This window comes from Octopus bimaculoides, chromosome 16 (assembly GCF_046866305.1).
Source record: "Octopus bimaculoides isolate indiv1 chromosome 16, ASM4686630v1, whole genome shotgun sequence".
NCBI lineage: Eukaryota > Metazoa > Mollusca > Cephalopoda > Octopoda > Octopodidae > Octopus > Octopus bimaculoides.
Window position 1 is genome coordinate 28,615,264 of NC_142943.1, and position 24,409 is coordinate 28,639,672.

At 35.5% G+C, this 24,409-nt stretch overlaps 1 protein-coding gene and 1 pseudogene across 12 annotated transcripts in view; both read right to left on the reverse strand.

The window, feature by feature from the left end:
* LOC106878388 (cytoplasmic dynein 2 intermediate chain 1) overlaps positions 1 to 24,409 on the reverse strand; it is a 66,120-nt gene that overhangs the window by 21,153 nt on the left and 20,558 nt on the right. For 6 of the 11 annotated variants that reach the window (XM_089364282.1, XM_089364283.1, XM_089364287.1 and 3 more), the window contains 15 exons: positions 24,072 to 24,122; positions 22,945 to 23,001; positions 21,099 to 21,155; positions 19,899 to 19,961; positions 18,319 to 18,372; positions 16,952 to 17,104; positions 10,182 to 10,289; positions 8,993 to 9,052; positions 7,874 to 7,918; positions 6,355 to 6,651; positions 4,095 to 4,206; positions 3,873 to 3,967; positions 2,594 to 2,720; positions 1,592 to 1,677; positions 962 to 1,038 (listed from right to left, as the gene is read on the reverse strand). In XM_089364282.1, coding sequence (XP_089220408.1) covers positions 962 to 1,038; positions 1,592 to 1,677; positions 2,594 to 2,720; positions 3,873 to 3,967; positions 4,095 to 4,206; positions 6,355 to 6,651; positions 7,874 to 7,918; positions 8,993 to 9,052; positions 10,182 to 10,289; positions 16,952 to 17,104; positions 18,319 to 18,372; positions 19,899 to 19,961; positions 21,099 to 21,155; positions 22,945 to 23,001; positions 24,072 to 24,122 — 1,442 coding nt within the window. Of the gene's footprint in view, positions 1 to 961; positions 1,039 to 1,591; positions 1,678 to 2,593; positions 2,721 to 3,872; positions 3,968 to 4,094; positions 4,207 to 6,354; positions 6,652 to 7,873; positions 7,919 to 8,992; positions 9,053 to 10,181; positions 10,290 to 16,951; positions 17,105 to 18,318; positions 18,394 to 19,898; positions 19,962 to 21,098; positions 21,156 to 22,944; positions 23,002 to 24,071; positions 24,123 to 24,409 lie in introns of all 11 variants that reach the window. The other 5 variants (XM_052973988.2, XM_089364286.1, XM_052973987.2 and 2 more) reach the window with 1 other exon arrangement.
* LOC149132326 (acylphosphatase-1 pseudogene) lies at positions 14,776 to 16,077 on the reverse strand (annotated as a pseudogene). Its single transcript, XR_016244616.1, has one exon. The product of XR_016244616.1 is annotated as an acylphosphatase-1 pseudogene (transcript).

A 24,409-nucleotide genomic window follows, 5' to 3' on the forward strand; every position in this document is an offset into this window, starting at 1 on the left:
TAAACAATAGCAAAGTAATGACTTGAACCACCTTTGATTATACGTCACTTAGGCAGGCCTGGGCAGTCCTTGGACCAAATTAACATATTTCTTGCTTAATTCCCACAAAATTCCAAAATAATAGTTGTGCATTAGTTGTTGTGAAGGTCTTTTGCTGGTCAGGGTTAACCATTTAACTGCTCCTGGAATATTCCGCCTCAGGAGGTTTGCCTCCCCTGTATACAAGTGTTTCCCTCTCAGTAGCATTGCCATTTTCTAAAGGAAAGGTAAATAAATTTTGGCAGGAATTGCTTTCACCATAGAACAGATCCCAAAAGGCAACTGCTCCGATGCTCTAATCATTTCAATAATCCATCACTTGGGTCTGATACCTTTTACCGACTCTGGACGGATGAAAGGTGAAGTTGGCCTCAATGTGATTTGAACTCAGAGCACAGAGTTAGAATAAATACCGCATGGGGTTTCAATATGAACCCCTAATGTCTGCTAACTCATCACCTTGCATGTTATTACTTATCATTAGGATGTTGTTTAATCAATGTATATGTTTTATGAAGGTGTGCGCATATTTGGACACCTTCACTTTGAAGGACTTTTATGGGGCATTTACGAAGTGGCTGGAATGCTACAAGTGTATTGAAACCAGAAGATTCTACTTTGAAGGAGATTAGAACTTTATACAGCTTTGAAATGAATAAATGTCTCTTCTGAAAAAAAATCTCAAACCCTCTGGAATGTATCTTATATATATGTGTGTGAGTATGCGCAGGGGCCATACTTGATCATACCCTTCTCTGGCCAGATGCCCTCTTCCAACCCCAGAGTAAACAGTGAAGTGTTTTGGTCTTTCATCCACACCAAATTCAGGACCATTTTCCATAAATTTTAGGGCTATCGTTGTAATGTCCTCTCATGAATTAATAAAGAATTTACAAAAAAAAAAAAAAACTGGAAAACTCACTTGGCTGGCTTTGAAGGCTGTTTAAGGTCCCAAACACCAAGAAAATTCCTACCATTAATATTATCTTTGGTTTGTGCCTAGAAAGAAAAAAAAAACGAAAGTATGTGAAGTACCAATGAAACTGATAAATGTGAACCAAAGAGGAAACCTATATGTGGTTGCTTCATCTGCTAGACATAACAACCATACTCCCTCAGATCATACAACTCTATAGTCCTAAAGACATTAGGTAATGTAGTTTTCTTGAGGCAGCGTTTTATGGCCAGATGCCCTTCATGTTAACCTTTTTAGGTTACCTTTTACAGCTATGAATAAACAACATACCTATTCTAAAACCAGGATATACATGGTAAAAAGATCCAACTTTGAAGACAAAGAGAAATGTTCTTGTTTTATGTTGTTTAATCCATGATCAAAAGCTTATAGATTATGCAGGTCTAAAAACTGGTATTGTTTATGTTGTGCTCTTGTCTGTCCTATAACAAAGCAGTTTGATGAATATAGATTGATAAAATGAGTACCAGACTGTGAAAATGTACTAAGGTTGATGTTATGGACTAAAGCCTTTGAAGTTGGTGCACCATTCTGGCAGCAGTTGCATGACAAATCAACGAGTGACAATGTACATACCTTATACATTTTGATGTCGTTGTGGACAGTCATGAGAAAATCTGTGAAGTTGGTGCTTGTACAACAGCAATACATCACACTCTGGTCTAAATGTCACAAAGAAATAAGAAAACTATTTCAAATATTGCTTCAACATATTTTTAGATTTATATATTTTTTATTCATGTTTATATCATATATTTTTATATCTTTCCATTTAGAGAGATTACATTCTTGCCAAGAAACAGGACAGAAGGGCTATTCATCATCATCATCATCATCATCATCATCATCATCATTTAACATCTATTGTCCATGCTTGCATACGTTGGATGGTTTGCCCATGGCTGGTAAACTGGAGGGTTGTACCAGACTCCAGTCTGATTGTAAATACAAAAACCTTTCCTGGTGAAGAATGCACTACACAACATAGGTCAATGGCTGGTGACTTCAGAGTCAGAGCTGGATACACACAAACAAAAAAGGGCATAGAGAAGGAAGATATGAAAACTAAAAGATTTTGCAATTGGGGATAAATTTAGAGAAGTTCTAACTGATGCATATGATTGTCAAGAGAAAGGTTTAGACACCTGTAGCATAGATGACAGGTGAGAATTTTTATGAAATAACCTGCTTAGGACTATAGAATAGACATGTGGCTGGGCTAAAATCCCTGCCAAACCTAAATGTTGCAAGGTGATGGGATGATACGGTTGATAGAATGGTAAAAGCTAAGAAACAGGCTTGAAAAATCTGGAAAGAAAGTGATTGTAGGGAACATTACCAACTAGCCAGAAGGGCAGCCAGGCAACAGGTATCCTTGGCTAAGGATGAAAGTATTTTCCATTATATAGCTGTGTCTTGTGATTGTCATTATGCCAATAAGATTTGTTTCAATACACAATTTCACATCAAGAATCTTGCAAACCAAATACCAAACACAAAAATATAAATTTGTAAGAAAAAACTTGTATAAAACAATAATAAAGTTATTTCATTTCAAGAAAAATAAATCATACTTACTACCAAACAGAGGACATGTACTGAGAGTGAAGTAACCTGTGCAGAATGCAAGTTGTGAAGAATTCTCAGAAGTGTTTACCATCAAATTATTGTCAGGTAGTTCCTCTTCTAACAATACTGACATCACCTAAAGAAAAAAAAAAGATTTTCTTTCTTAGATAAAAAGATTATTATTATTATTATTATTATTAAAATCAGGACTAGGAGAATGGATTGACAGAATCAGAGAATTGAACAATATATCATAGTATTTCTTCTGGTTCTTATTGTTCTCGGTTCAAATCTTGAAGAGGTCAACACTGCCTTTCATCCTTGCAGCTTGAAAATACCAGTCAAGTCCTTATTTTATCAGGCTTTTCCCCCCTAAGTTTCAGGCCCAGTGCCTTTGTTAGACATAAAGTCAAGGTGTTGGATTTGTAGAATCATTGGTGTGTTAGGCAAATACCTTAGGCTATTTAGTTACAGCACTTTGTATTCTGAGTTCAAATCCTGTCAGAGTCAACCTTGCCTTTCATCCTCCCAGGATCAATTAAAATAAGTATCAACGAAGTGTTGGAGGGTCAATATAATCGACAACACTTCTCTCACCCAAATCTGAAGTCTTGTGCCCATGGTTGGAACAATTAAGAAAGCCCTGAGTTGTTGTTGCTTAACCCATGTTGCTGTGATGGAGTAGAACTATGGTTGAAGGTATTCCAGAAGTGACTATCTGTCCTTCATTGTTTTTGGCAGGTATAGCATACTCCAGACTACATTATCCAATGTGTCCTTTCTTTTCAGAGACGATGAACTGTGACTTGGGGAATCTTAGCTGCTATTTCAAGCAGGCTGATCAACCATACAGAAGCTCCTTTATTGACTGGCATGTAAAAAGCACCCACTACACTCTCAAAGTGGTTGGCGTTAGGAAGGGCATCCAGCTGTAGAAACATTGCCAGATCAGACTGGAGCCTGGTGCAGCCACTGGCTTTCCAGGCCTCAGTCAAACCGTCCAACCCATGCCAGCATGGAAAGTGGATGTTAGATGATGATGATGATGATGATTTATATCATTCTTACAAGAATAGGGTGAAATATTTTTGTCCTTAATTTGAACATTTTAGGAGCAAGGTGGAAGAGTTAATATGCTGCCCATTTTAACAGCATCACCTGGCTTTTGGGTACCCTTAGCAGGGTGCACATTTGGATGGTGCCATTCACCTTCAATGTGTTTATAATAGACTGTGTTAATTAATTCGTTTATAAGATAAAGCAAGTTAAACAGATGTAACATAATTACCCTTGTGGCATGAAAAAGAAATTTGTTGAGCCTGACAGAGTCAAATTCAGTCTTGGAAATTTGATTCCCCACTTCAGAATGGTTTAATTGGTTACCTACAATGATTTATTAATAGGAGAGAAAAAGATGAAAATTAAAAGAAAAATGCATTTGTTAGTGGTTTGAGGGAAGTATGAAATAATTAAATAAAAATATTGAAAGAATTTAATAAAAGTTGCTTACCTCCAGCAGAATCATGTCCACTTGGCGGATACTGTGTCCATTTATCAACCATCTCAGTCTCTTCTGTTTGGATGTCTCGGTCAATAGAATCGTCTCCAGTTTGGACAAATGCCTGGAAATACACACACACACACATATATATATATATATTTGTTCTAATAATGAAATTGAAACAAATAGTAATATTTGGAAATCATTTAATATCTCTGATTCTTCAATCCAGCCCTCACTGTATTACTGCTATCCTATTGTCCCCCAACTCCTCTATATACTCACGTTTTACCAGTCACTACACCCCCACCCCCAGCCACTCCTTGCATTCATACTTGTGCAGATATATGCAGGTGTAGATTATGAAAATGTTGTGTATTTCATATTCGAAGGCAGAACATAAAGACTAGTAAACTAAATATTCTCTTCTATTCTAGGCACAAGGCCTGAAAATTTTGGAGAGGGGACCAGTCGATTACATCGACCCCAGTACGCAACTGGTACTTATTTAATCGACCCTGAAAGGATGAAAGGCAAAGTTGACCTCAGCAGAATTTGAACTCAGAACGTAAAGACAGACAAGATACTGCTGAGCATTTCGCCTGGCGTGCTAACGTTTCTGCCAGTTCATCAGCTTACTTATAAACTAAATATTACAAAAACTAGGTGTCCGACTCTGTATCAGGTTTACTAATTAACTGCCTGTTTAATTAGTACATCTTGCATGGGTTGAAAGCTTCAGGATGTTGGTGGGGGCGGGGGGTAACGGAAGAGCTAATTGATCAGAAGTACTAACACCACCACACCTCTATAAAAGGATATAGATGAAATCAACCGTAGATGGATTTGAACTGGGAATGGAAAAGGACATCACTAAAAAGAGCAAGGCATTCAGTATGACCCCTTCATTTAGCCCAGTCATTAGTTTATTTAATTAATAGAAGCTCAGCTCAGTATACATTGTTTATTTTTAGTTCTTATTGTTACTGATGTGTGTGTGTGTGTGCACACACAAACTAGATCATCAGCCATGACTCACTCAAATGTGGGTGTAATTACAATGTAATTATCTTCTTTCAATAGCAAGTACAATTTACATAAGGTGCAGGAGAAACATACGCACACATGCACGCACACACACACACACACGGAGGTGGAAATTTTATTTGACCTACAGAGATGAATATTAAAAACTTTATGGGCCAATCCTTCATTTGTTGTTACGTAAATACAAAACCATTGTCATTGTTACTACAGTTCAGCTACAAATCAACCTCAGTTGAGATGATCTATGAAGAAAGGCATTCCAGTTATGACCATCCTCTCTTTCATCCTGCACCATATTATGCAATGCATTCTTTTCTAAGGCAATACAGCAGGGTTTGAGGAAAATTTGGTTGCTATTTCTACAAAAGTAAGTAAACATTAGAAGCTCCCACATAGGACTCAGATTGTAATTATTGATGTTGTTTAAGAACAGTCATCATCATCCTCATCGTTTAATGTCCGTTTTCCATGCTGGCATGGGTTGGATGGTTCGACTGGGGTCTGGGAAGTCAGGAGGCTGCACCACGCTCCAATCTGATCTGGCAATGTTTCTACAGCTGGCTGCCCTTCCTAACGCCAAGAGTGTAGTGGGTGCTTTTTACCTCTACATAATTAAAAAGCACAAATGTTTTCAATTTTTCTGAGACTTTCTAGTGTGACTTTTCTTTAACAATAGCCTTGAAACTTTATACAAGCAAAGGGCCTCAACAATTTATATAGATTAGGGCATCTGAATCCAGCATAGATAATAATATTGTGAATGAAACATTGACAGAATTTTCAATTATCAGAAAAAAGAGTAGGCTTATGATCAGAGGCTTTCCAATAGTGACCATCTCAAATTTTTTAAAGTAATAGTGTATCTAGTGATTCGAAGGAGATTTGGCTGTTATTTCTAACAGTTTGAATGACTGTGTAAAATCTCCTTTGCAGCGAGCTGACAGGAATGGTATTGTGTTAGGCTAAATTCTTAGTGATATTTTAAATACACCTCCCTATAGGTGACTTTACCTTTCAAAATTTTGGAGTGAAAATTAAGTAACAGTCATACACTGGGGTCATCCGGTCTAAAATAGATTTTGTGCTTAAATAATAAATCAATATCATACAAAAACCATGATTACTATCCATCAAGAATTATAGAAATATTTCTTTAACTCCTGAGGCAAGTCTAAAAAAATATCATTTAATAAAATTACTGAATGGAGATTAAAATAAAGACCTGTTTATAATTGGCACGACCAAAATTGCTGATATAAAGTTCATATTGACTGATGGGTGACATTTCAAAGATTTCCTGATCAACATCAGTATCCAGCACAATCAACTTCCTCAATTCTTTGTTGCGAGCGATTAACTTGGATTTAACGTCTTTACTGACATGACGATTTGTACTTCTGATCTCCACAATGCCATAATTATAGAGTTGGTTAGATTTTGTTTTGGTAATGTTCTTCTGACCAATATTAACTGAACCCCTGCGTAAATCTTCTCTTGGACTTGGTGGTGTTGGTGTTTTCTAGAAGAGTATTTTGAAGGAAAGAAAATAAGATTTAATCAGTTTTTGTAAAAATATTTTCTTAAATGTATTGTCATATTCATGTAGAAAAAAAAAATTAAAACCTGTCACAGGAACAACATTGAACTCTTAATTATTTTACCAAATATGGGACAGTACTCTAGACGTATTCTGGACCAATTAACCCACTTCAGCAAAGCATACATTCACTATATTTGCTAAAGTAGTGATGGAGAGAATCACAAAGTATACCGCATGGTACACAAGTTGAAAGAGAAAATTAGCAAATTTTAAACAAACAAATTACCAAGAAATACCATCTTTATGGAAAAAGAAAACAAAATATTAAAATTTTGTGACAACATATACACTATGAATAAAAGACAACATTGATCAATTATAAATATTATTTTAAATATTCCAACAGGCAAGGGACACAACTCTTAACATGTTTTAGTATTATTATTCTTCCTCAACAACACAAATACTTTATCACATATGTGAAAGTAATAATTGAGAGAACAACAAAGAAAATGAACAATATAAAAACATAAGTCACTGATTAATATCTTTGCTTCATTGCATAATTACAAATAATTGCTTTTTCATATAGATAGCATGGGTAGTCTAAAATAGAAAAACTCTATAATGCTCTTTGCTGCTTACAGCATGAGGAGTGTTAATTTCATACTGACAAATTACAGTTATTGGACTGAATGAGCAGGGATTAAACATCCTGGCAAAGGATTCAGTTCAATTCCAGTGATAGTATATAAACAACAGACCCACAAACTGAAGGCCCAATATCCTAATAATTCAACCAACTGCATTTCTCATGCTATGAATAATATATATTGTATGTAATTTTTCTGAAGCGAAGTATATTTTTAATCCCAATATTGGCTTTAAATTTTGGCACAAGGCCAGCAATTTCAGGAGAAGAAGTATGTCGATTACATTGACCCCAGTACATGACTGGTACTTATTTTATCAACCCCAAAAGGACAAAAGGCAAAGTCAACCTCAGCAGAATTTGAACTCAGAACATATGAAGTGCTGCTAAGCATTTTCCTCAATGCATTAATTAGTCTGACCGCCTTTTTTAATCCCAATATCAGAACAGAATAGAAAAAGAAACTGCTTCTCTTATTAAAGAAATCAAAATGAATTGAAATATAATTTCAGGTTTCCATTTGCCACATATCACTAAAGTTCCACTTACCTCTACATCTGTTTTCTCAGTGGCACTTGGAATTCTTACATTATTCTAATAAGAGAGAGAAAAACATACCGATTATAACATCTTATTTTCATGATATTTGCCTTTCTTTAAATTTCTAAATCTCAGATATAAAATTATTTTTTGTTCAAAATTACAACATTTAGAATTTTACAATTTATTCTTTTTATTTTTCAGCTGTTTCAGTCATTAGACTGTGGCCATGCTGGGGCACTGCCAAATCAACCCCAATACTTATTCTATCGGTTTTTTTCTTTTGGCTGAACTGCTAAGTTACAGAGATATAAACACACCAACATCAGTTATCAAATGATACTGGGGTGGGGTGGGGGACAAATGTGCACTACACTCCGAGAGTGTAGTGGGTGCTTTTTACGGCGGTAATGGCAGTGGCCACGCTCAAATAGTGTTTTTTACATGCCACCTGCACAGGAGTCAGTCCAGATTAATAAATTTACAAAGTATTAGTAAAAAAATAGTGTAATATCAGTGGCAACTCTTTCATCATGACAACCAGTAGCCTACCAATTCCATAATTGGTGACTCAATTTACTCAAATGACAAAATAGAATAAAAAAGTACTTTAGAGAAGTACTTTCAGATTCCTCAAAATATTTAATACCAATAAAAGTTGTATTTATAAAGTTAAACCCCCAAATATCTATTAAGGAAAGTTCAGATATTTGCATTCCACCTAAACATATTTAGAAGTGAAAGGCTTTTGTTCTGAGACTTCAAGCCACAGGAAGCAAGATCTATTACTCCAATCACCAATCAACTTGGTTATTCGTTCTATTAATTTCCTGTATATTATTACCTCTTTCCTCAACAATCAGCAGAATAAAAAGTGAAGCTGACAACAGTAGAAGCTTCTCTCAACATTTTTACTTTTATAGCTGCACCGTTCTATTTAATGACTACATAACGATCCACTTGACTCTCTGTCACAATAAATTATGAACATAGAGTTTATTTCACTGAAAAAATTTCAGATTTATAAAAATTAAAATATATGTAAGTCTTCACTTCCATGAAATATTTTCTAAGAAATTAAAGAAAAAGTAGTAATAAGTATATATTTTTTAATAAATATATTTTTACATCTTCATTTTCTTTGCTGTCAGATTGAGACAAACTTTCATCAAAGTCATCAGAATAATCCTGCAAAAACAAAGACTTGTAATTAATCTTTGAGTGGCAAACACGTCTATTTTAAGAAAACATTTCCTAATATGCCAAAAGAAAGAAACACCAGTATTAGAACTGTTATATATTATATTACTGAAGTTAACAAATTTTTACTCCACCAGTTAAACTATAAATGGAAATATCAACATTCTTCTTTAGAAGATTAGATTTTCTATAATTTCTCAATTAAAATGATATGTTAACTTCAAAAAATCATGACAAGTTACAGATTTATCCTTTCTCAAAGTAGAATATAATCCTTATGGATCAAAGAGAATATATTGATATGATACTTTTATATATAAATATATATGTGCTTAAAGAAAAAAAACTAGAAAATTATGAAGTAAAGGAAATTTTGCTCCCATTAGTCAAGTTTCCACTTCTTATCTTAAATTATATGAACATTACAGTAGAAGGATTTTTTAAAAGGTATATCAGATTGTGGTGAAAGAAGTTTTAGGAGATTCTGCAATTAAGAAATTATGTTTTGTTGAAATTCCACCCATTCTCACTAAAGATCAATACTGGTATTTCTTTACTACTTTTAATTCTGAGTTTGTCAAAGATATTCTAATCTCAATATCACTGTTGTTTGTTGAAGAGCACTTTCCATTATCATCTTTCAGCTGACTTTGATGCTTTTGCTGTGGCTCAGAATCTCTAAGATGTATTTCAGCTCACGAATGGCACAGGGAGTCAGTATTCTAACCGTAGCCATTTTGTCGATATAACTGGAACACAGAATTTAAAGATATGGTTGCTGTTTGGACAACGGTGAAATGTTTTGTTTTTGTGAGGGAATTTCATTGTTGTAAAAGAGTGACAAGAGATTGAGATAAAGATCAATTTAACCAATCTTAATTAACATGAAGTGCATAAGAGTGCCAGGAAATCGATCTTTATTTCAATCTCCTGTCACTCTTATGCACTTCATGTTAATTAAAATTGTATTAAGTATAGCAAACAACTGCAGAGAGAATCAGGTTTTGGATTGTCAAAGACATTTGAAGCCTAATTAAATGAATTCTGTTTGATCCAATATCAAACTTATACTATGAAGAATTAATCAATCTCTGAAGAATTAATCAAAATCTCTTACTTCAAAATCATCAGCATAATCATATTCATTATCATATGAATCATTTCTCTTCTCAATTGTTTCTTCTTCTTCTTCATTAGTCACATTTGCTTCACTAGCTTCTTTTATCTTAAAAAAAAAGGAAAAGATCAAAAATAAATAAATATACAGGTGCAGGAGTGGCAGTGTGGTAAGTAGCTTGCTTACCAACCACATGGTTCCAGGTTCAGTCCCATTGCGTGGCACCTTGGGCAAGTGTCTTCTACTATAACCCCGGGCTGACGAAAGCCTTGTGAGTGGATTTGATAGACAGAAAATGAAAGAAACCTGAAATATATATATGTGTGTGTGTGTGTGTGTGTGTGTGTGTATGCTTGTGTATCTGTGTTTGTCTCCCCCACCATCGTTTGACAACTGATGTTGATGTGTTTACATCCCCTTGACTTAGCAGTTCAGCAAAACAGACTGATAGAATAAGTACTAGGCTTACCGATAGAATAAGTACTGGGGTCAATTTGTTTGACTAAAGGCGGTGCTCCAGCATGGCCAAAGTATTGATTTAAAGCAGAAAGAAAATAAGAGTTTTCAATAGTGATGTCTTTCTGAAATACATTAGCATAAACTTTAACCGGTATCAAATTATTGGCAACAAACCTTCTTCAGAATGTTATTCAGGTATTTGTTCAACCTGATAATGAACTGTTATCTCTACATCAAACATCTTTAAGACCTCTCAAGCAGAGTTCATCATCATCATCATCGTCGTCGTTTAACGTCGGCTTTCCATGTTAGCAATGGGTTGGATAATTTGACTGATCACTGGCGAACCAGATGGCTACACCAGGCTCCAATCTAATCTGGCAGAGTTTCTACAGCTGGATGCCCTTCCTAACGTCAACCACTCCGAGAGTGTAGTAGGTGCTTTTACGTGCCACCGGCACGAAGGCCAGTCAGGCGGTACTGGCAATGGCCACGCTCAAAATGGTGTGTTTTACGTGCCACCTGCACAGGAGCCAGTTCGACAGCACTGGCAATGATCTCGCTTGAATGTGCCATCTGGCACAACTGCCAGGAAGGCGATGCTGGGCACAGGTGCCATTGACGGTTTTGCTTTCGCTTGCCCCAATAGGTCTTCACAAGCCAAGTTTCGTTTCCAATGAGGGAGACAACGTTGGCATGGGTGCCAGTTGTTGAATTTAATTCGATTTCGATTTCACTTGCCTCAACAGGTCTTCGCAAGCGGAGTTTAGTGTCCAATTCAATTGTGCCAACCAACACCTCAGACAGTTTTCAATTATGGCTTATTCTATAATTTTGATCCGAGTGATAAGATTTGATATGCAATCTACAAAAGTAAAAAAAAAAAAATATAAAAAAAAAAAAGGCCAAGTTCTTTAAAATAAGATTTGAATGGCAGAAATTTTACTTCTCACTAAGATTCCTAATCTGCAAGCATCAATTCTCTTCTGTTCCACTTGAATATAGAATAACCATCATTTAATGTCCACTTTTCTGTGCTTGAATGGGTCACGCAGAATTTGCTGAGGCAGATTTTCTGTAACTGGATGCTCATCCTGCAACCAACCATCACCCGTTTCCAAGCAAGGTAATATTTCCTCCAATGGCCAGACAGGTTTTCATGAAAAACAGGAAATGAACACCACCAATTATATGATGGTGATGCTTGTTTACAACCATGATGTGATGTCAAGACAAAGAGTATACACACACACGAGAGACTCCTTCCAATTTTCATCTACTAAATCTACTCAGAAGGCTTTGGTTAGCCCAGGGCTATAGTAGAAGACGCCCTTGGGGTCACACAGAGAGACTTAACATAACAATACGTTAATATTTATCATCATCATCGTTTAAAGTCCACTTTCCATACTGGCATGGGTTGGACGATTTGACTGAGGACTGGCGAGCCAGATGGCTGCACCAGGCTCCAATCTGATCTGGCAGAGTTTCTACAGCTGGATGCCCTTCCTAACGCCAACCACTCCGAGAGTGTAGTGGGTGCTTTTACATGCCACTCAGGTGGTACTGGCAGTGGCCATGCTCAGATGGTGTTTTTATGTGCCACCTGCACTGGCAACGACCTTGCTCAAATGTTGTTTTTTACGTGCCACCGGCACAAGTGTCAGTAAGGCAACGCTGATAATGATCACGCTCGAATGGTGCTTTTTACGTGCCACCAGCACAGGAACCAGTCAGCTGCCCTGGCAACGATCACACTTGGATGGTGCTCCTAACGCTCCACTAGCACGGATGCCAGTCATGCAGTACTGTCATCGAATTTGATCTTGATTTCACTTGCCTCAACAGGTTTTCTCAAGCAGAGTTTAGTGTTGAATGAAGGAAAGGTACGCATAAGTGTGCTTGTTACACCCCTGGCATAGGCCACGGGTTATGGTCTCACTTAGCTTGCCGGGTCTTCTCAAGCACAGCATATCACCAAAGGTCTCGGTCACTAGTCATTGCCTCAGTGAGGCTCAATGTTCGAAGGTTGTGCTTCACCACCTCCTCCCTGGTCTTCCTCTTCCACAGGTTCCTTCAACCACTAGGGTGTGACCCTTTTTCCCACAGCTATCCTCATCCATTCTCACCACATGTCTTCATACTCTTAATTGCTTTATCTACCAAGGTACTGTCAATTTGGGTAGCTAGTCCCTCTGTTGGGCTGACATTCGGTAGACTCTCTTTCTCCCATTCATTTTCTTTATTGAGCAACCTTTCATAGTGGTGTCTCCAAACCTCTCTTTGCAGCCTCGTTTAGTGCAAGTGAACCATCATCCATGCAAACACATTTCTCTCCCACGACATCACGATTCTCTCTCCCACACTGTCTTGCAACACAAAATACCTCAAGTGTTTGGTTCTCACGGCACAGAATATTGGCAAATTTTTTCTTATCTGCTTCCCCTCTGGCTAAATAAACCTGTCTCCTAGCTTCCCTTTTGGCAGTCTGATACAATTCCCTGCTACCTCTGTTCTTCCAGTCCTTCCAAGCCTGTTTCTTTTCTCTAATAGCCCTGTCAACAACATTGTTCCACCACCACGTTATCTTGGGTTGAGAGGAGACTTTGCACCTTCCACAGATCTGGTCAGTGGCCCTCAGCAGGTTGTCCCGTAGAAACCTCCAGTTGTCTTCTACATCGTGTGAAGCTATATCCCCTTCAATTTCGTCAAAGGCTTTGAGTAATATGTCTCTAAATCTCTGTCCATTCGCAGGATCTTTAAGCTTCCAGACTCTTCTCCTCCATGCTGGTAGTCTTCTGGGCATCCATTTAGCCCTGATCCTGAAGTCACTAACTACTAGTCTATGTTGTGGGCAGAGAGAGAGAGAGAGAGTGGGGGAGGGGGTAGTGTTAGGGTGGTCAGAACACGAGGGAGAAAAATTTTCTTTTGGGATTTTGGGTAACATAATTTAACGAAACAGCAAATACCGATAATAGTGAAATAGAATTGAAAAATCTTATTAAATTCTATTTTTAATATAATTAACCTACAATAACACACAAGATGTGTTGATGAGCCACAACTTATCAAATAAGCCACATCCCAGTTGCCATTCATGCTTCTTCAGCTTATGAAGTGGACTATGCTTCAAGGATTTCAGATTTTACAAAAGTATTTTGATTTTCTCACAACTGACATTTTCATAAACATGTCCAGTGTTTATAGGATTCCTCATGACAAATTGTTAAATAAATTCAATTGGACAGATGCTAACACAGTGGGATAAATTTAACGATATGACAGAAGAAAAAAATGCAGTGTTTCACATCACTATTTCAGAATGTATCCAAATGATTTCGTTAGGAAAAAAAACAACAAAAAACCCCATAACCAAACAGTTGCAAAGCAAGCTTCTTAACCGCATGGCTATGCATATGCTGCACCAATAAATTTAATAACTTCACTGCACCAATAATGTCAAAATAAAAAATTCAGTTTTTACTATAGAACAAAACCATTTTGGTCATGCCCATTCCAACCTCTTACATCAAATACATCATCTAATGTGGCCCTACTATCTATTTTTCAAACAGCAGAGTGAGATTTAAGGGAAATTTGTCTTCTATTTCTAGTAAGTCGAGTGAACACAGAGAGGCTTCTTTCTTGTCTCATGTTTCTGTTTAGCACAAAGTCAGCCCTCATCAAGTAAATCTTATGGCCAAATGCATTTCAACAGTGACCATCCAGTTTTTTTATACATCAGGGACTACACTGTCCAATATGTCCTTTTTTAACACAGAGTGTGGTCTGAGGAGCTTTGGTTATTTCTTGTAGGTTAAGCAACAGTCAAACAATTCCCTCAGTGGTTTGTTCCCTGAATTAGTTATCAACTACAGAATCAATTTATTTTAAAGCATATCATTGTGGCTGACGAAAGTTTTAAACATAGGTTTGTTAAATCTCAGAATCCTAGGTGAGAAGGAAATAACTATGACGTGTTTGTCCTTCCTTAAGGAAATTGGCAATGTAAGATGGGAATCAAAATCGATCGTCTACTTCAATTCCCAATAGTTCCATTTCCAGTGCACCCCACCCTCCAAATCTATACCATTTGTTACAAAGGATCAATAAACGTTCTGAAAAAGAACAAATGTAAAGTTGAACATGTTTTATTCATACAATTTACTCAAGTATATTAATCACAACAAATAGTTAATACATGCACATACATATAATCTATCTAGTACGAGCACGCACGCACACACACAAAAGTGCCATAACAATTGCTAATCTGTCTCAAATGTGTCAAGCTAATTTTACGTAACAGAAAATCTCATTGACTTGACCACAGATTAAAGTAACATAATAATAATAATAATAATAATAATAATAATAATAATAATAATAATAAAAGAACGAATGGGGAAAAGATATTTTGAAATTCAAAATGATAGCTTAGTAATTGAAGTCAGGGAAAGTAAGGTTTTTGTTTTCAATTTCGAATCCTCACATTTCCCGTCTTAGATTCACAACCTGCAGACGCGAGGAGAGAAAAAGTAGGCGTCTTGTGGACGATGATGTAGTTTTAAATCTCATCCAAAGACATCAACTTTTTCGTAATTTAGTTAACAGAAAGGAAATCAGCCATGGATTGGCACAAGATGTGCAGACTTTATGTTAAATCACAGATTAGTAAGAGACAACCGTCGTCTAGGAAATAATGGTAAACACTTCTTAAGTCAAACATACTTATGGGTGTATCAAATAAAAATTAAGATTTACTCAGAGAGAGTTATTTCAAGTTTCAAACTTTTAAACCACCCATGAAAATTCTACAAAATACAGTCATTGAGAAAATAAATAATGGGATTTTGATGCCACAAAAATCAAACATTTTTATTGGTATTTTTGTTATATGCATGTGCAGTGAACAAAACAATATAAGTCTTCATTTCCAAATTCATCTTTAAAAGTTGTAAATTCTTGTTCAGTAACGTTTCCATTTCAGCAGGTGGAACTAATGTTCAGCGTCTTCCAAAGAACTAATCTTTAATAATTCTAAAACCTTTGTGTTCCAAACAGGGAATATTCTGCCGATTCGAAAACGTGCATTTGTCGATGCGAGACGAAGGACTGCCTACCTCAGATAACCATATTTTCATCTTTTCCACATTTGCTTCGCTTCCTTGTATATTACCTTTCACGGTACCGTGGTAGGTATTTAGTACCCAACCAGCTAAATTCAGACTAATTGCCTTTTCGTACGTGTGCTTTCGGAAGAATACACCTTGTACAATACCGAAAACTTCAAAGTCAATAGATACAAGATTTGCTAAACCTTCAGTCATGTTGTAAAGTCGAAGAGACAATCACCGAAAGTGAAACAGCAAATTTGACAAACCGGACTTAAGTAAACACCGCGCTGGAACTGAGAATTACTTCCCTTTGATAACCTCTCCCTTTCTTCCCTTGCATGCAATTATAATTCCTTTTACATCTCTGCTTCTTTGTAGGAATATTAAATCCATCTCAGAATTTGATTGTTAATTTATTTTATCAACGCCACACGAATGAAAGGTTAGAATGTAATAGGAAGAAAAAAAACTAAGCAAACAATATTGGTCCAGGGATACAGAACCATTGACTCTTTAGTATAAACTATAACTAACTAAAGTTCTTATCACCATTTTTGAAAAAAGAAAACATAACATGAATAATGCTTCCAGGAATCATCTGTTGATACTCTTTATTAATTCATATCCTTGTGTAGTTTTCTTTAATAATTCATTTTCTGAACTAAGAACACAAAGAACCAAAAAGTTTGCCATTAATGAGTTTGTCAGCTGACCACCTTATTTTAGGAGAATGATGTAACTTCATGCTTTTTATCTTCCTGAATCAAAGACAATTTACTGTCATTATCATCAATAAACTACCATTGGTCAGACTAAAAATGAAATTACTTTAAGTGGTGACACTGTTGATAATTTTAGTTAGCAACATCTTTGCAAAATGTTCTGTTATTTTACAACAAACATTTATCAAAAGCAAGATTCCAGACGAGTTACAGGAGATTCCGAAGTCATCTGGAGGCCGTGGTTGAAGCCAATGGCGATTTTGTTAAATAAATTTACTCGTTAGTATTTCAAGATATTTTTATGTAATTTTGGTAAATATATCTGTTAAAATGAGATGTCAGTGTTATTTCCATTTTTGCATAATTTAGACAGTTTATCCACCGCACCCTGTATTAACTACCCTCTACCTTCTTCACACACACACACACATGAAAACATTGTTGTAATAATTAATTGTAGACAATGTCTTACTGTATTTTCTGGAAAATCGTGTTTGAGTAGAGAAATGTCTTGCTTCAAGTCCTCTTTCTTTCTCAATGATTTATGAGATTCTCCTGAGTGTTTACGTTTCGGACTGTCATCGGCATGGCTGTTATATCTTACAGTCTTCTCGTGGTGTCTGAGCTGAAGAGAAAAAAAGGAAACAATTAGGAAACGTGTATGGATATGTGGTTAAAAAGCTTGCATCCCAACTACATGGTTTGGGGTTCAATACCATTGTGGAGCAGTGTCTTCTACTATAACCCAGGGCTGACCAATGCCTTGCAATTGAATTTGGTAGATGGAATCTAAAAGAAACCTATTGTGTGTGTGTGTGTGTGTGTGTATGTTTAGTGTTCTACAATGGTCACTACAAGTTGTGCTGTTATTTGCTGTCATTTCTGTCAACATTTTGTCTGCTCATTTTGTGCCTTCATAGGTATGTGAAATGAGATTTCTTACTTCAATAAGTAACAGGAAGAGCATCCAACTGTAAAACAATGCCTCAATAATATATTTGTCAAACCCATTCAAGCATGGAGAAAAAAAGCGATATAAAATGAAAGAATGAATAAACAGGTGAGTTAAGAAACCATTGGCAGGAAATTCATTGCTAAAGCTGTGAGGTTTCTAACACATTATGATCTCCATGAAGGTGGAGTTCTAACAGGATCTTACGTGTGAGTCTGAAACTACCTATCGGTTCAGTTTTGCTGCCCACCGTTCCTTAGAAAGCTATGGCAGCAGAGTGCTCAGACACCTCCTCCATGTCTTCAAATCAAGCACATGCCTTGCAGCATATGCTTGCTTTGTAAGCCTAGAAAAGGTGTATAACTGAGTACAGGGGACATACTGTGGTGGGTTTTGCAAGAGTCTGGGAGTAATGGGTAATTTCTGGTTACTGTGAAGTCCCCATACAAATAGTCAGATGTTCTGATAAATGGTACTGAGTCAAAATGTCCCAATATGGGTGTTGGACCTCAGCAAGGGTGCGTATTGTCACTACTCTTTTTCCTAATTTTTTTTTTAAAACTGGACTGACATAAACAGCTGTTGTGGAAGTGTATCATAAGCTGTGGATGGACGATCAATTGGCTGAAATAAACCAAGGAAATAGAAATTATAAAAAATGACATACATAGTCGTGAGTTCAAACTTAGGTACCAAATACTGTTGTGCATTTGAGCAAAGTATATAACTCATTGTCTGCCTCATTGACAGTTGAGCAATTAGCAGCAGGAAGGGTGAGGTGTCCCTTTTTAAAAACAAGTTATCCACCAAAGATATGCTCAATTATAGCTGACCTGGTGTTAAACAATAATAATAAGAAACAATAGAATAATTCACTAATTACTCACAGATGTTTCAGAATTTTCTTTCTTTCTTTCTTCTTTTGACTTTTTTTCATTACCCTGCAATGAAATCACAATGATCTACTCACACAATTTTCACTATAATGATCCAATGAAAATAGCTCCTACCTCAGGGATGGGGAACCCCTAACTTTCAAGTGAAATCTCTCCCACATTTAAATTTGGAATCACCCTTAACCAAGTCTCCCAAAGCCATATAAATTAAATGCTTTAAGTCTTATAAGTTTCACATGAATGAATTTTAAAAATTAAAGATGCATTATTTTTCTCAGCAAAGATGTGCCTTTGGTAAGTTCTCTAAAATGAAATCTCTGTTCTATGAAGTCACTCGACCTGCTAGGAATAGTAGCAAAATTTCCTTCAAATTACACTTTACTGTCTTAATAGTAGAAAATAGAAAATAAATGTTTCTTTCTTGAGCCATGCCAGGCTCATTAGGGGCAGTTTCCTGGTTTCAGTGGCATATATAATCCCCACCTGGACGGGATGCTGGTCTGGTACAAGTGCTGAGTGGACTGGAGCAACATGAAATGAAGTGTTTTGCTACAACAATTTCATTGCAAATCTATTTAATCAAGGAGAGCCGCCGTTTGTGTTGCCCAGGGCAGTCGTTTAGTTTTCTACTCCAGAATTCAAAAAAACATTACTGAATACATAAATTCCTCCCACTACACGCACACACAATAAAACAGAAAACGTTGACCAGGGTTGCATGTCCCTCTTGCCCCCCTTTTAATTATTATCTTTTTATAGCTAAATAACAAAGAACACTTTGTAGGGGGCCAACAGTGAAAAATATTGGGGAATTTAATATCAAACTAGCAGGACCCATGAAGATTTCACGGAATTAATGGTAAACCTTTTAGGTTATTGCTGAAAACTTTATTCCAAAACCCTGAAAGCATAACCTGTGTCTGTATGGAAAGACAGTCGCTCACCTGCTACTCATTGAAAAGTGAAAGAAATTGGAATATGATGGTTACTTAATGCACTTTATACACAATTTTATAGACTTAATACACAGCACTCATAAAATAAATATTTACTTATTTTTACATTTTCCCAAAATCAAAAAAAAAATATTCCATACATATGATACAACCTTTAGTTAAATTGCATATGTCTGCCAAGAAAAAGAGCATGAATATTTCACAGAATTGCACCTATGCACATGTGTTAAGTGAGAGGTGAGATAAAAGACTTAGTCCAATTAAATAAAACAAATACACTTTTCACTATCCAATCACCACCACCATCATCTCTCCCTCTCTGTCTTTCTTTAACCTCACCAGCAGAATATCACCCCTCTGCTAAAATTATTATGTTCCCCCCTACCTCACATCATGGACATCTCTCTTTTTCTTTCTTTCTGCCTCACTCTTCACCTTATCTTCTTTTTCTCTCTCCTCTCTTTCCCTTCAACCGATCACGTGACAGTGTTACAATTACATTCCCTCTAACTCATGTCATGGACGCTTCTCTCTCTCTCCTTTTTCTCTAATCACATGAAAGCGTTACAATGACAAGCAGAATTATAAGATTTTTGTTACGTTCATTTTACTTACTTCTTCGTATCTGTAATGTTTAGACTTGGAATCTTTCTTTTCTCTTTTCCTGGACGTTTCTGCCTGTAGAATAAACTGATAATTAGTTGAGAGGCATACATTATGCTGCTTCTACATTCTACCATACAATGTTAAATTGTGTCAAACATTAGAAGAAGAAACCAGTTCCAAAATAACCAAATTTAGTTTCTTCACAAACATTAACATTTCTAATTCTTGTACTCTATGAAAATTAGTTTAATTTACATCCTTCAAACTCTCCCCCACCCCCTCTTTCTCTCTCTCATTTTATATTATTTTATTAAATAAGGATTTTTAACTAACCTCAAAACCAGTTTCTATAACGAGAGATGGTGTGTCAAAGGAGTCGGGTCTCCTGCATTACAACTGCTTGTTTTATTGATGTTGCCCACCCAAAGTGGCATGTGGTCCTACTGCAAGGCACTTTGGACAAATGTCTTCTACTAGCTCTAAGCTGACCAAAGCCTTGTGAGTGGATTTGAAACTGAAAGAAGCCCACTGTATGGGTATGTGTGCAGTTGTGTCACCCTTGTCATTGCATGATAATTGTGAGTGAGTGATACTATCCTATAAATGGCAGTAATGTGATACACACAGATACTTCGACTATTTTTTCCCTTCACTAGTCGGAGGTCTGAATTACTTGTCCTGTGAAAAGTTAGAAAACTAATGTTTCTTTTGAGAAACTTACTCAGTTTTAAGCGTTTAGATCAGATTAGAGAATTATGTAGAGTTCCTAAACTTGACATACAGCCAGTTGCCAAAAATATTCCTACCTGTGCCAGTGAGTACCAGGGGGAAATGTTTTCTAGAAAAAAAACTGAAAAATAATTACAATGTTGGTAAAGGTAATGTTTTATAAGAATATCTAATGAGACAATGGTTAATAACATCATCTAATTCACAACAGCTTAACCCCCCCCCCCACCACCACCACCATACACAAATGGATTTTGAGTCACTCACCTAAATTTCTAAACTTCCTACATTTCTCTGAGTTTTCTCCCAGACCCAACCAATCTATATAGACCCAAGATCTATATAAATTTGACTGTGTCTATGGAGATTCATTACACAAATTTACATAAAGAATCCTGCAAACCAAATACAAAAATGAAGAATCTATATAAATTTCAAAGTTTAGTTTTTAAAATTAAAATTGTTAGAAAGTAAATTTACTTCCTCATTTTTTTTCACAGATTCTTTCTGTTTTCTATGTTTTTTCTCCGATTCTCTCTGAAATGAAAAGTGCAGATATTTAAACAACATTTGTAGGCTGAAGAATATAGTCTGGGAGAAATTGCAAACAGCTGTTGATAAAACTTCACAAATCAACTTTCTGTTATTGTCAGGAGACTTTAATGTTAAGGTTGGTGAAGATAATGAAAACCTGGAATGTCATGGATGAAGAAAGGGGAGATTCGATGAACCAAAATGACGAAAACCTTATAGAGCTTTGATCCTAAATATTAATAGAAGGAATTTTAACACACCCACACTCACCACCATTGAATCTTCAAATCCACCCGGATGCAGAATAACAAGGGAAACTTTCTCTACATAAACCAAAACTTTTGGATATCATTATTACATTTAAGAGATTATAGAGGATGATAATCTATCTTGTGGCAGAATGAAATGCCACAGTAGAAGAAAAATTGATAACCAAACATAGAAAACAAATTTCTAGAGAAAGAAAGAAAAAAAAAAAAACAAAGTAAAATTTAGAAATTGAAAAATAAAAAAGAATATTTAAAAAACTAATGAAATTGTCAAAGAAGGGATTTTGTCCAGAAATGTAATGGAGGATCAAATTTAGAGAAGAGTAAGAAATCCGATTATTCATTATTGGATAATGAATAATCGGATGATAAAGTGTGGGTGTTGCTTCATGTTTAGAAGAAAACATAAAAGCAAAGTTGCTCCATTTAATTCAATAAGAGAAAGTAAACAGACGAGTCAAGGATGAAGAAACGGCCAAGACAGCATTTGGGAATCATGAAGCAAAAGCAGGAAAAATACCAAAACAGAATTGATGATATTGTTCCTCACACTGAAATGTGTTAGGTTTAAATTTAGATATTCTGTGAAGCAGTGGTCTTCAACCTGTTTTTTTTTTGCATCATAGACTCAGGAATCACACACACATGACAAAACAAAGTGCATGAATATATAAATTAATTATTACATATATGTAATACATATATATATTACGTAATACATATGTAATGCAAAAATACCCTACAGACAGTGATAGCCAATTAAAGAGAAATCCAATTTGTTCTTTTTGAGCAGCCAGGTACCAAATAATCCATGGTCTGATACTGGTCTGCAGCTAAGTGGTGGGGACCCTTGCTTGGAGGAACTAAAAAGGAAAGTTATTGAAATTGATGGAAGATAAATAAAATATGAAATGAGCAGCAGAGCAATATAAACATTTTGGGTAATTCAAACTCAAATCAAGTTAAATATGGAGATGAATTAGTCGAAATGAAATTAGCAAACAAAGTAATCAATTAACCAAATAGAAAATAAATTTTAGCATTTCATTTGTGGCACTCACTTCCACTTATAAACGCTAGGACCGTCCGTCATACATAAATGCTGTTTAACAATAGAATATGGAAAAGAGAAATGGACCAAATAGCAAAGAAAGGCAATTCTAGAGATGAGTAACACTTCTTTTTGCAGTGGCATCAGTATTTTGCAAGATTACATTTAACAGAGTAGTGTTTCCTACCAATCTGTTATTTATACAGAAGACATTTCTACCATTGGTCCACAACATTCTTTCACATAGCATATACCACCTATTGACATGTTCAATCTAACATGTGTCTCTCTTCTACAATACATATGGTAATGCTTTTACAACCCAATTGCTTTCTAAATGATGTTCTCTTCAAATGTCAACTGTTCATTGAATTCCATTCTTTGGGCAAAATATTACAACATTTCAACTTCTTCAAATGTTGGTAGAAATGAATAATAAATTAAATTTAATACTATCTTTATTATAACTTACCGATTCTATTATGTCATGACTTTTTGACTTTTTTTCATGCTTCTGTTTCCTTGATTCCTGCCAACAAGTAAAGAATTGGAATTAGTAAACCAAAACTATTCTATTATATTAAACAGTCAGTCATACTTCAGAAGTATCCACATAACTATGGAAACCTTAAAGAAAATAATGAACTCAATACAACTCTATACAACTGTGTCTCTAAGAAATTCTACTCACAAGCTAAATTAATCATTAAAACTGTTAAGCTAATTAATAACAAGATTTAAAAGTTTTACTTAATCTAATTTGTAAAATATTTATGATAGGCAATGATATTTCTCTGGAAGAGAGCAATTAATCAAACTAAGGGGTGTATCCTTAAAAAATTGATGACCAATTTCTACCAGGATTTCATTGAAGTCCTCAAAAATGTTATAAATCATGATTATCTGCTCCTTGCCAGTTATTAAGAATCTATTTACCTCAATAACAATCCACACCAGAAATTAAAACAATTATAACACAACAACTGTTTGAAAAGCTAAAGTGGAAACCTAATTTTAAGGATACAGTTTCGGCAACGTTATGTGTGTGGAATCTGTCTAATATCAGGAGCAACCTTCATCTTCCCAGGGTCACCATAAAATAAATACCAATGGAAGTCAAGCTGAAACTGATGAAATTTAAACTTACAAGATGAAGGGATATAACCAAATACTGCAATAGATTCTACCATTCCTTGCAGTCTTGGAGGAGACTAGGCACTACTTTAACATGTGATCTATCACAATATCCATAGGTTGCACTATGAAATTACCTGCTCCGGGTCAGAGTAAGTGTGTAAGGTTAAGGTTAAACAACATGCTGAAGTGGCACCGAAGACTGTGTATGGTTACTTAATCAACTAGAGAAAAAAAAAAAAGTCAAAATGTACTGAAGTCGAACCTTAAAAATCTTAAAAAGAATACATTAGGTATTGTAATTCTAGATGCACTAAATCTGGTAAAAATATAAAAGGAATCGTTATGGATTGGTCCAATTAATAATATACACAACAAGAATATCTCCAAATCAATTAACAAAATAATACAGAGAATAATTAATAAGAGTAATTAATAATATCAATTATGGGTTGGAATGATTACCTTTGCATAACTGCTGCTCTCTTCCTGCTGCAGTGATCGGACATCATCATCCTATTAAGTACCAATTAATCCAAATTAAGGTCTCTTTAAAGGTACATACATACATACATACATACATACATATGTACGTACGTACGTAATGAATGAGACAGTGAAATGTATGATAATGAACAGCCATGTTCTAAATGCTTTACATGAAAGCAAAGTTTAAAAACTTTTCATTTTTAAGAGTTGAAACAAATTGAGGGTGATGGTGAAGCATAACAATAAAGAAAAAATTCATCATAAATTGTTTGTTAAAAGAAGTGGTGGATGTCATAAAGTAGAAATATGTTTTT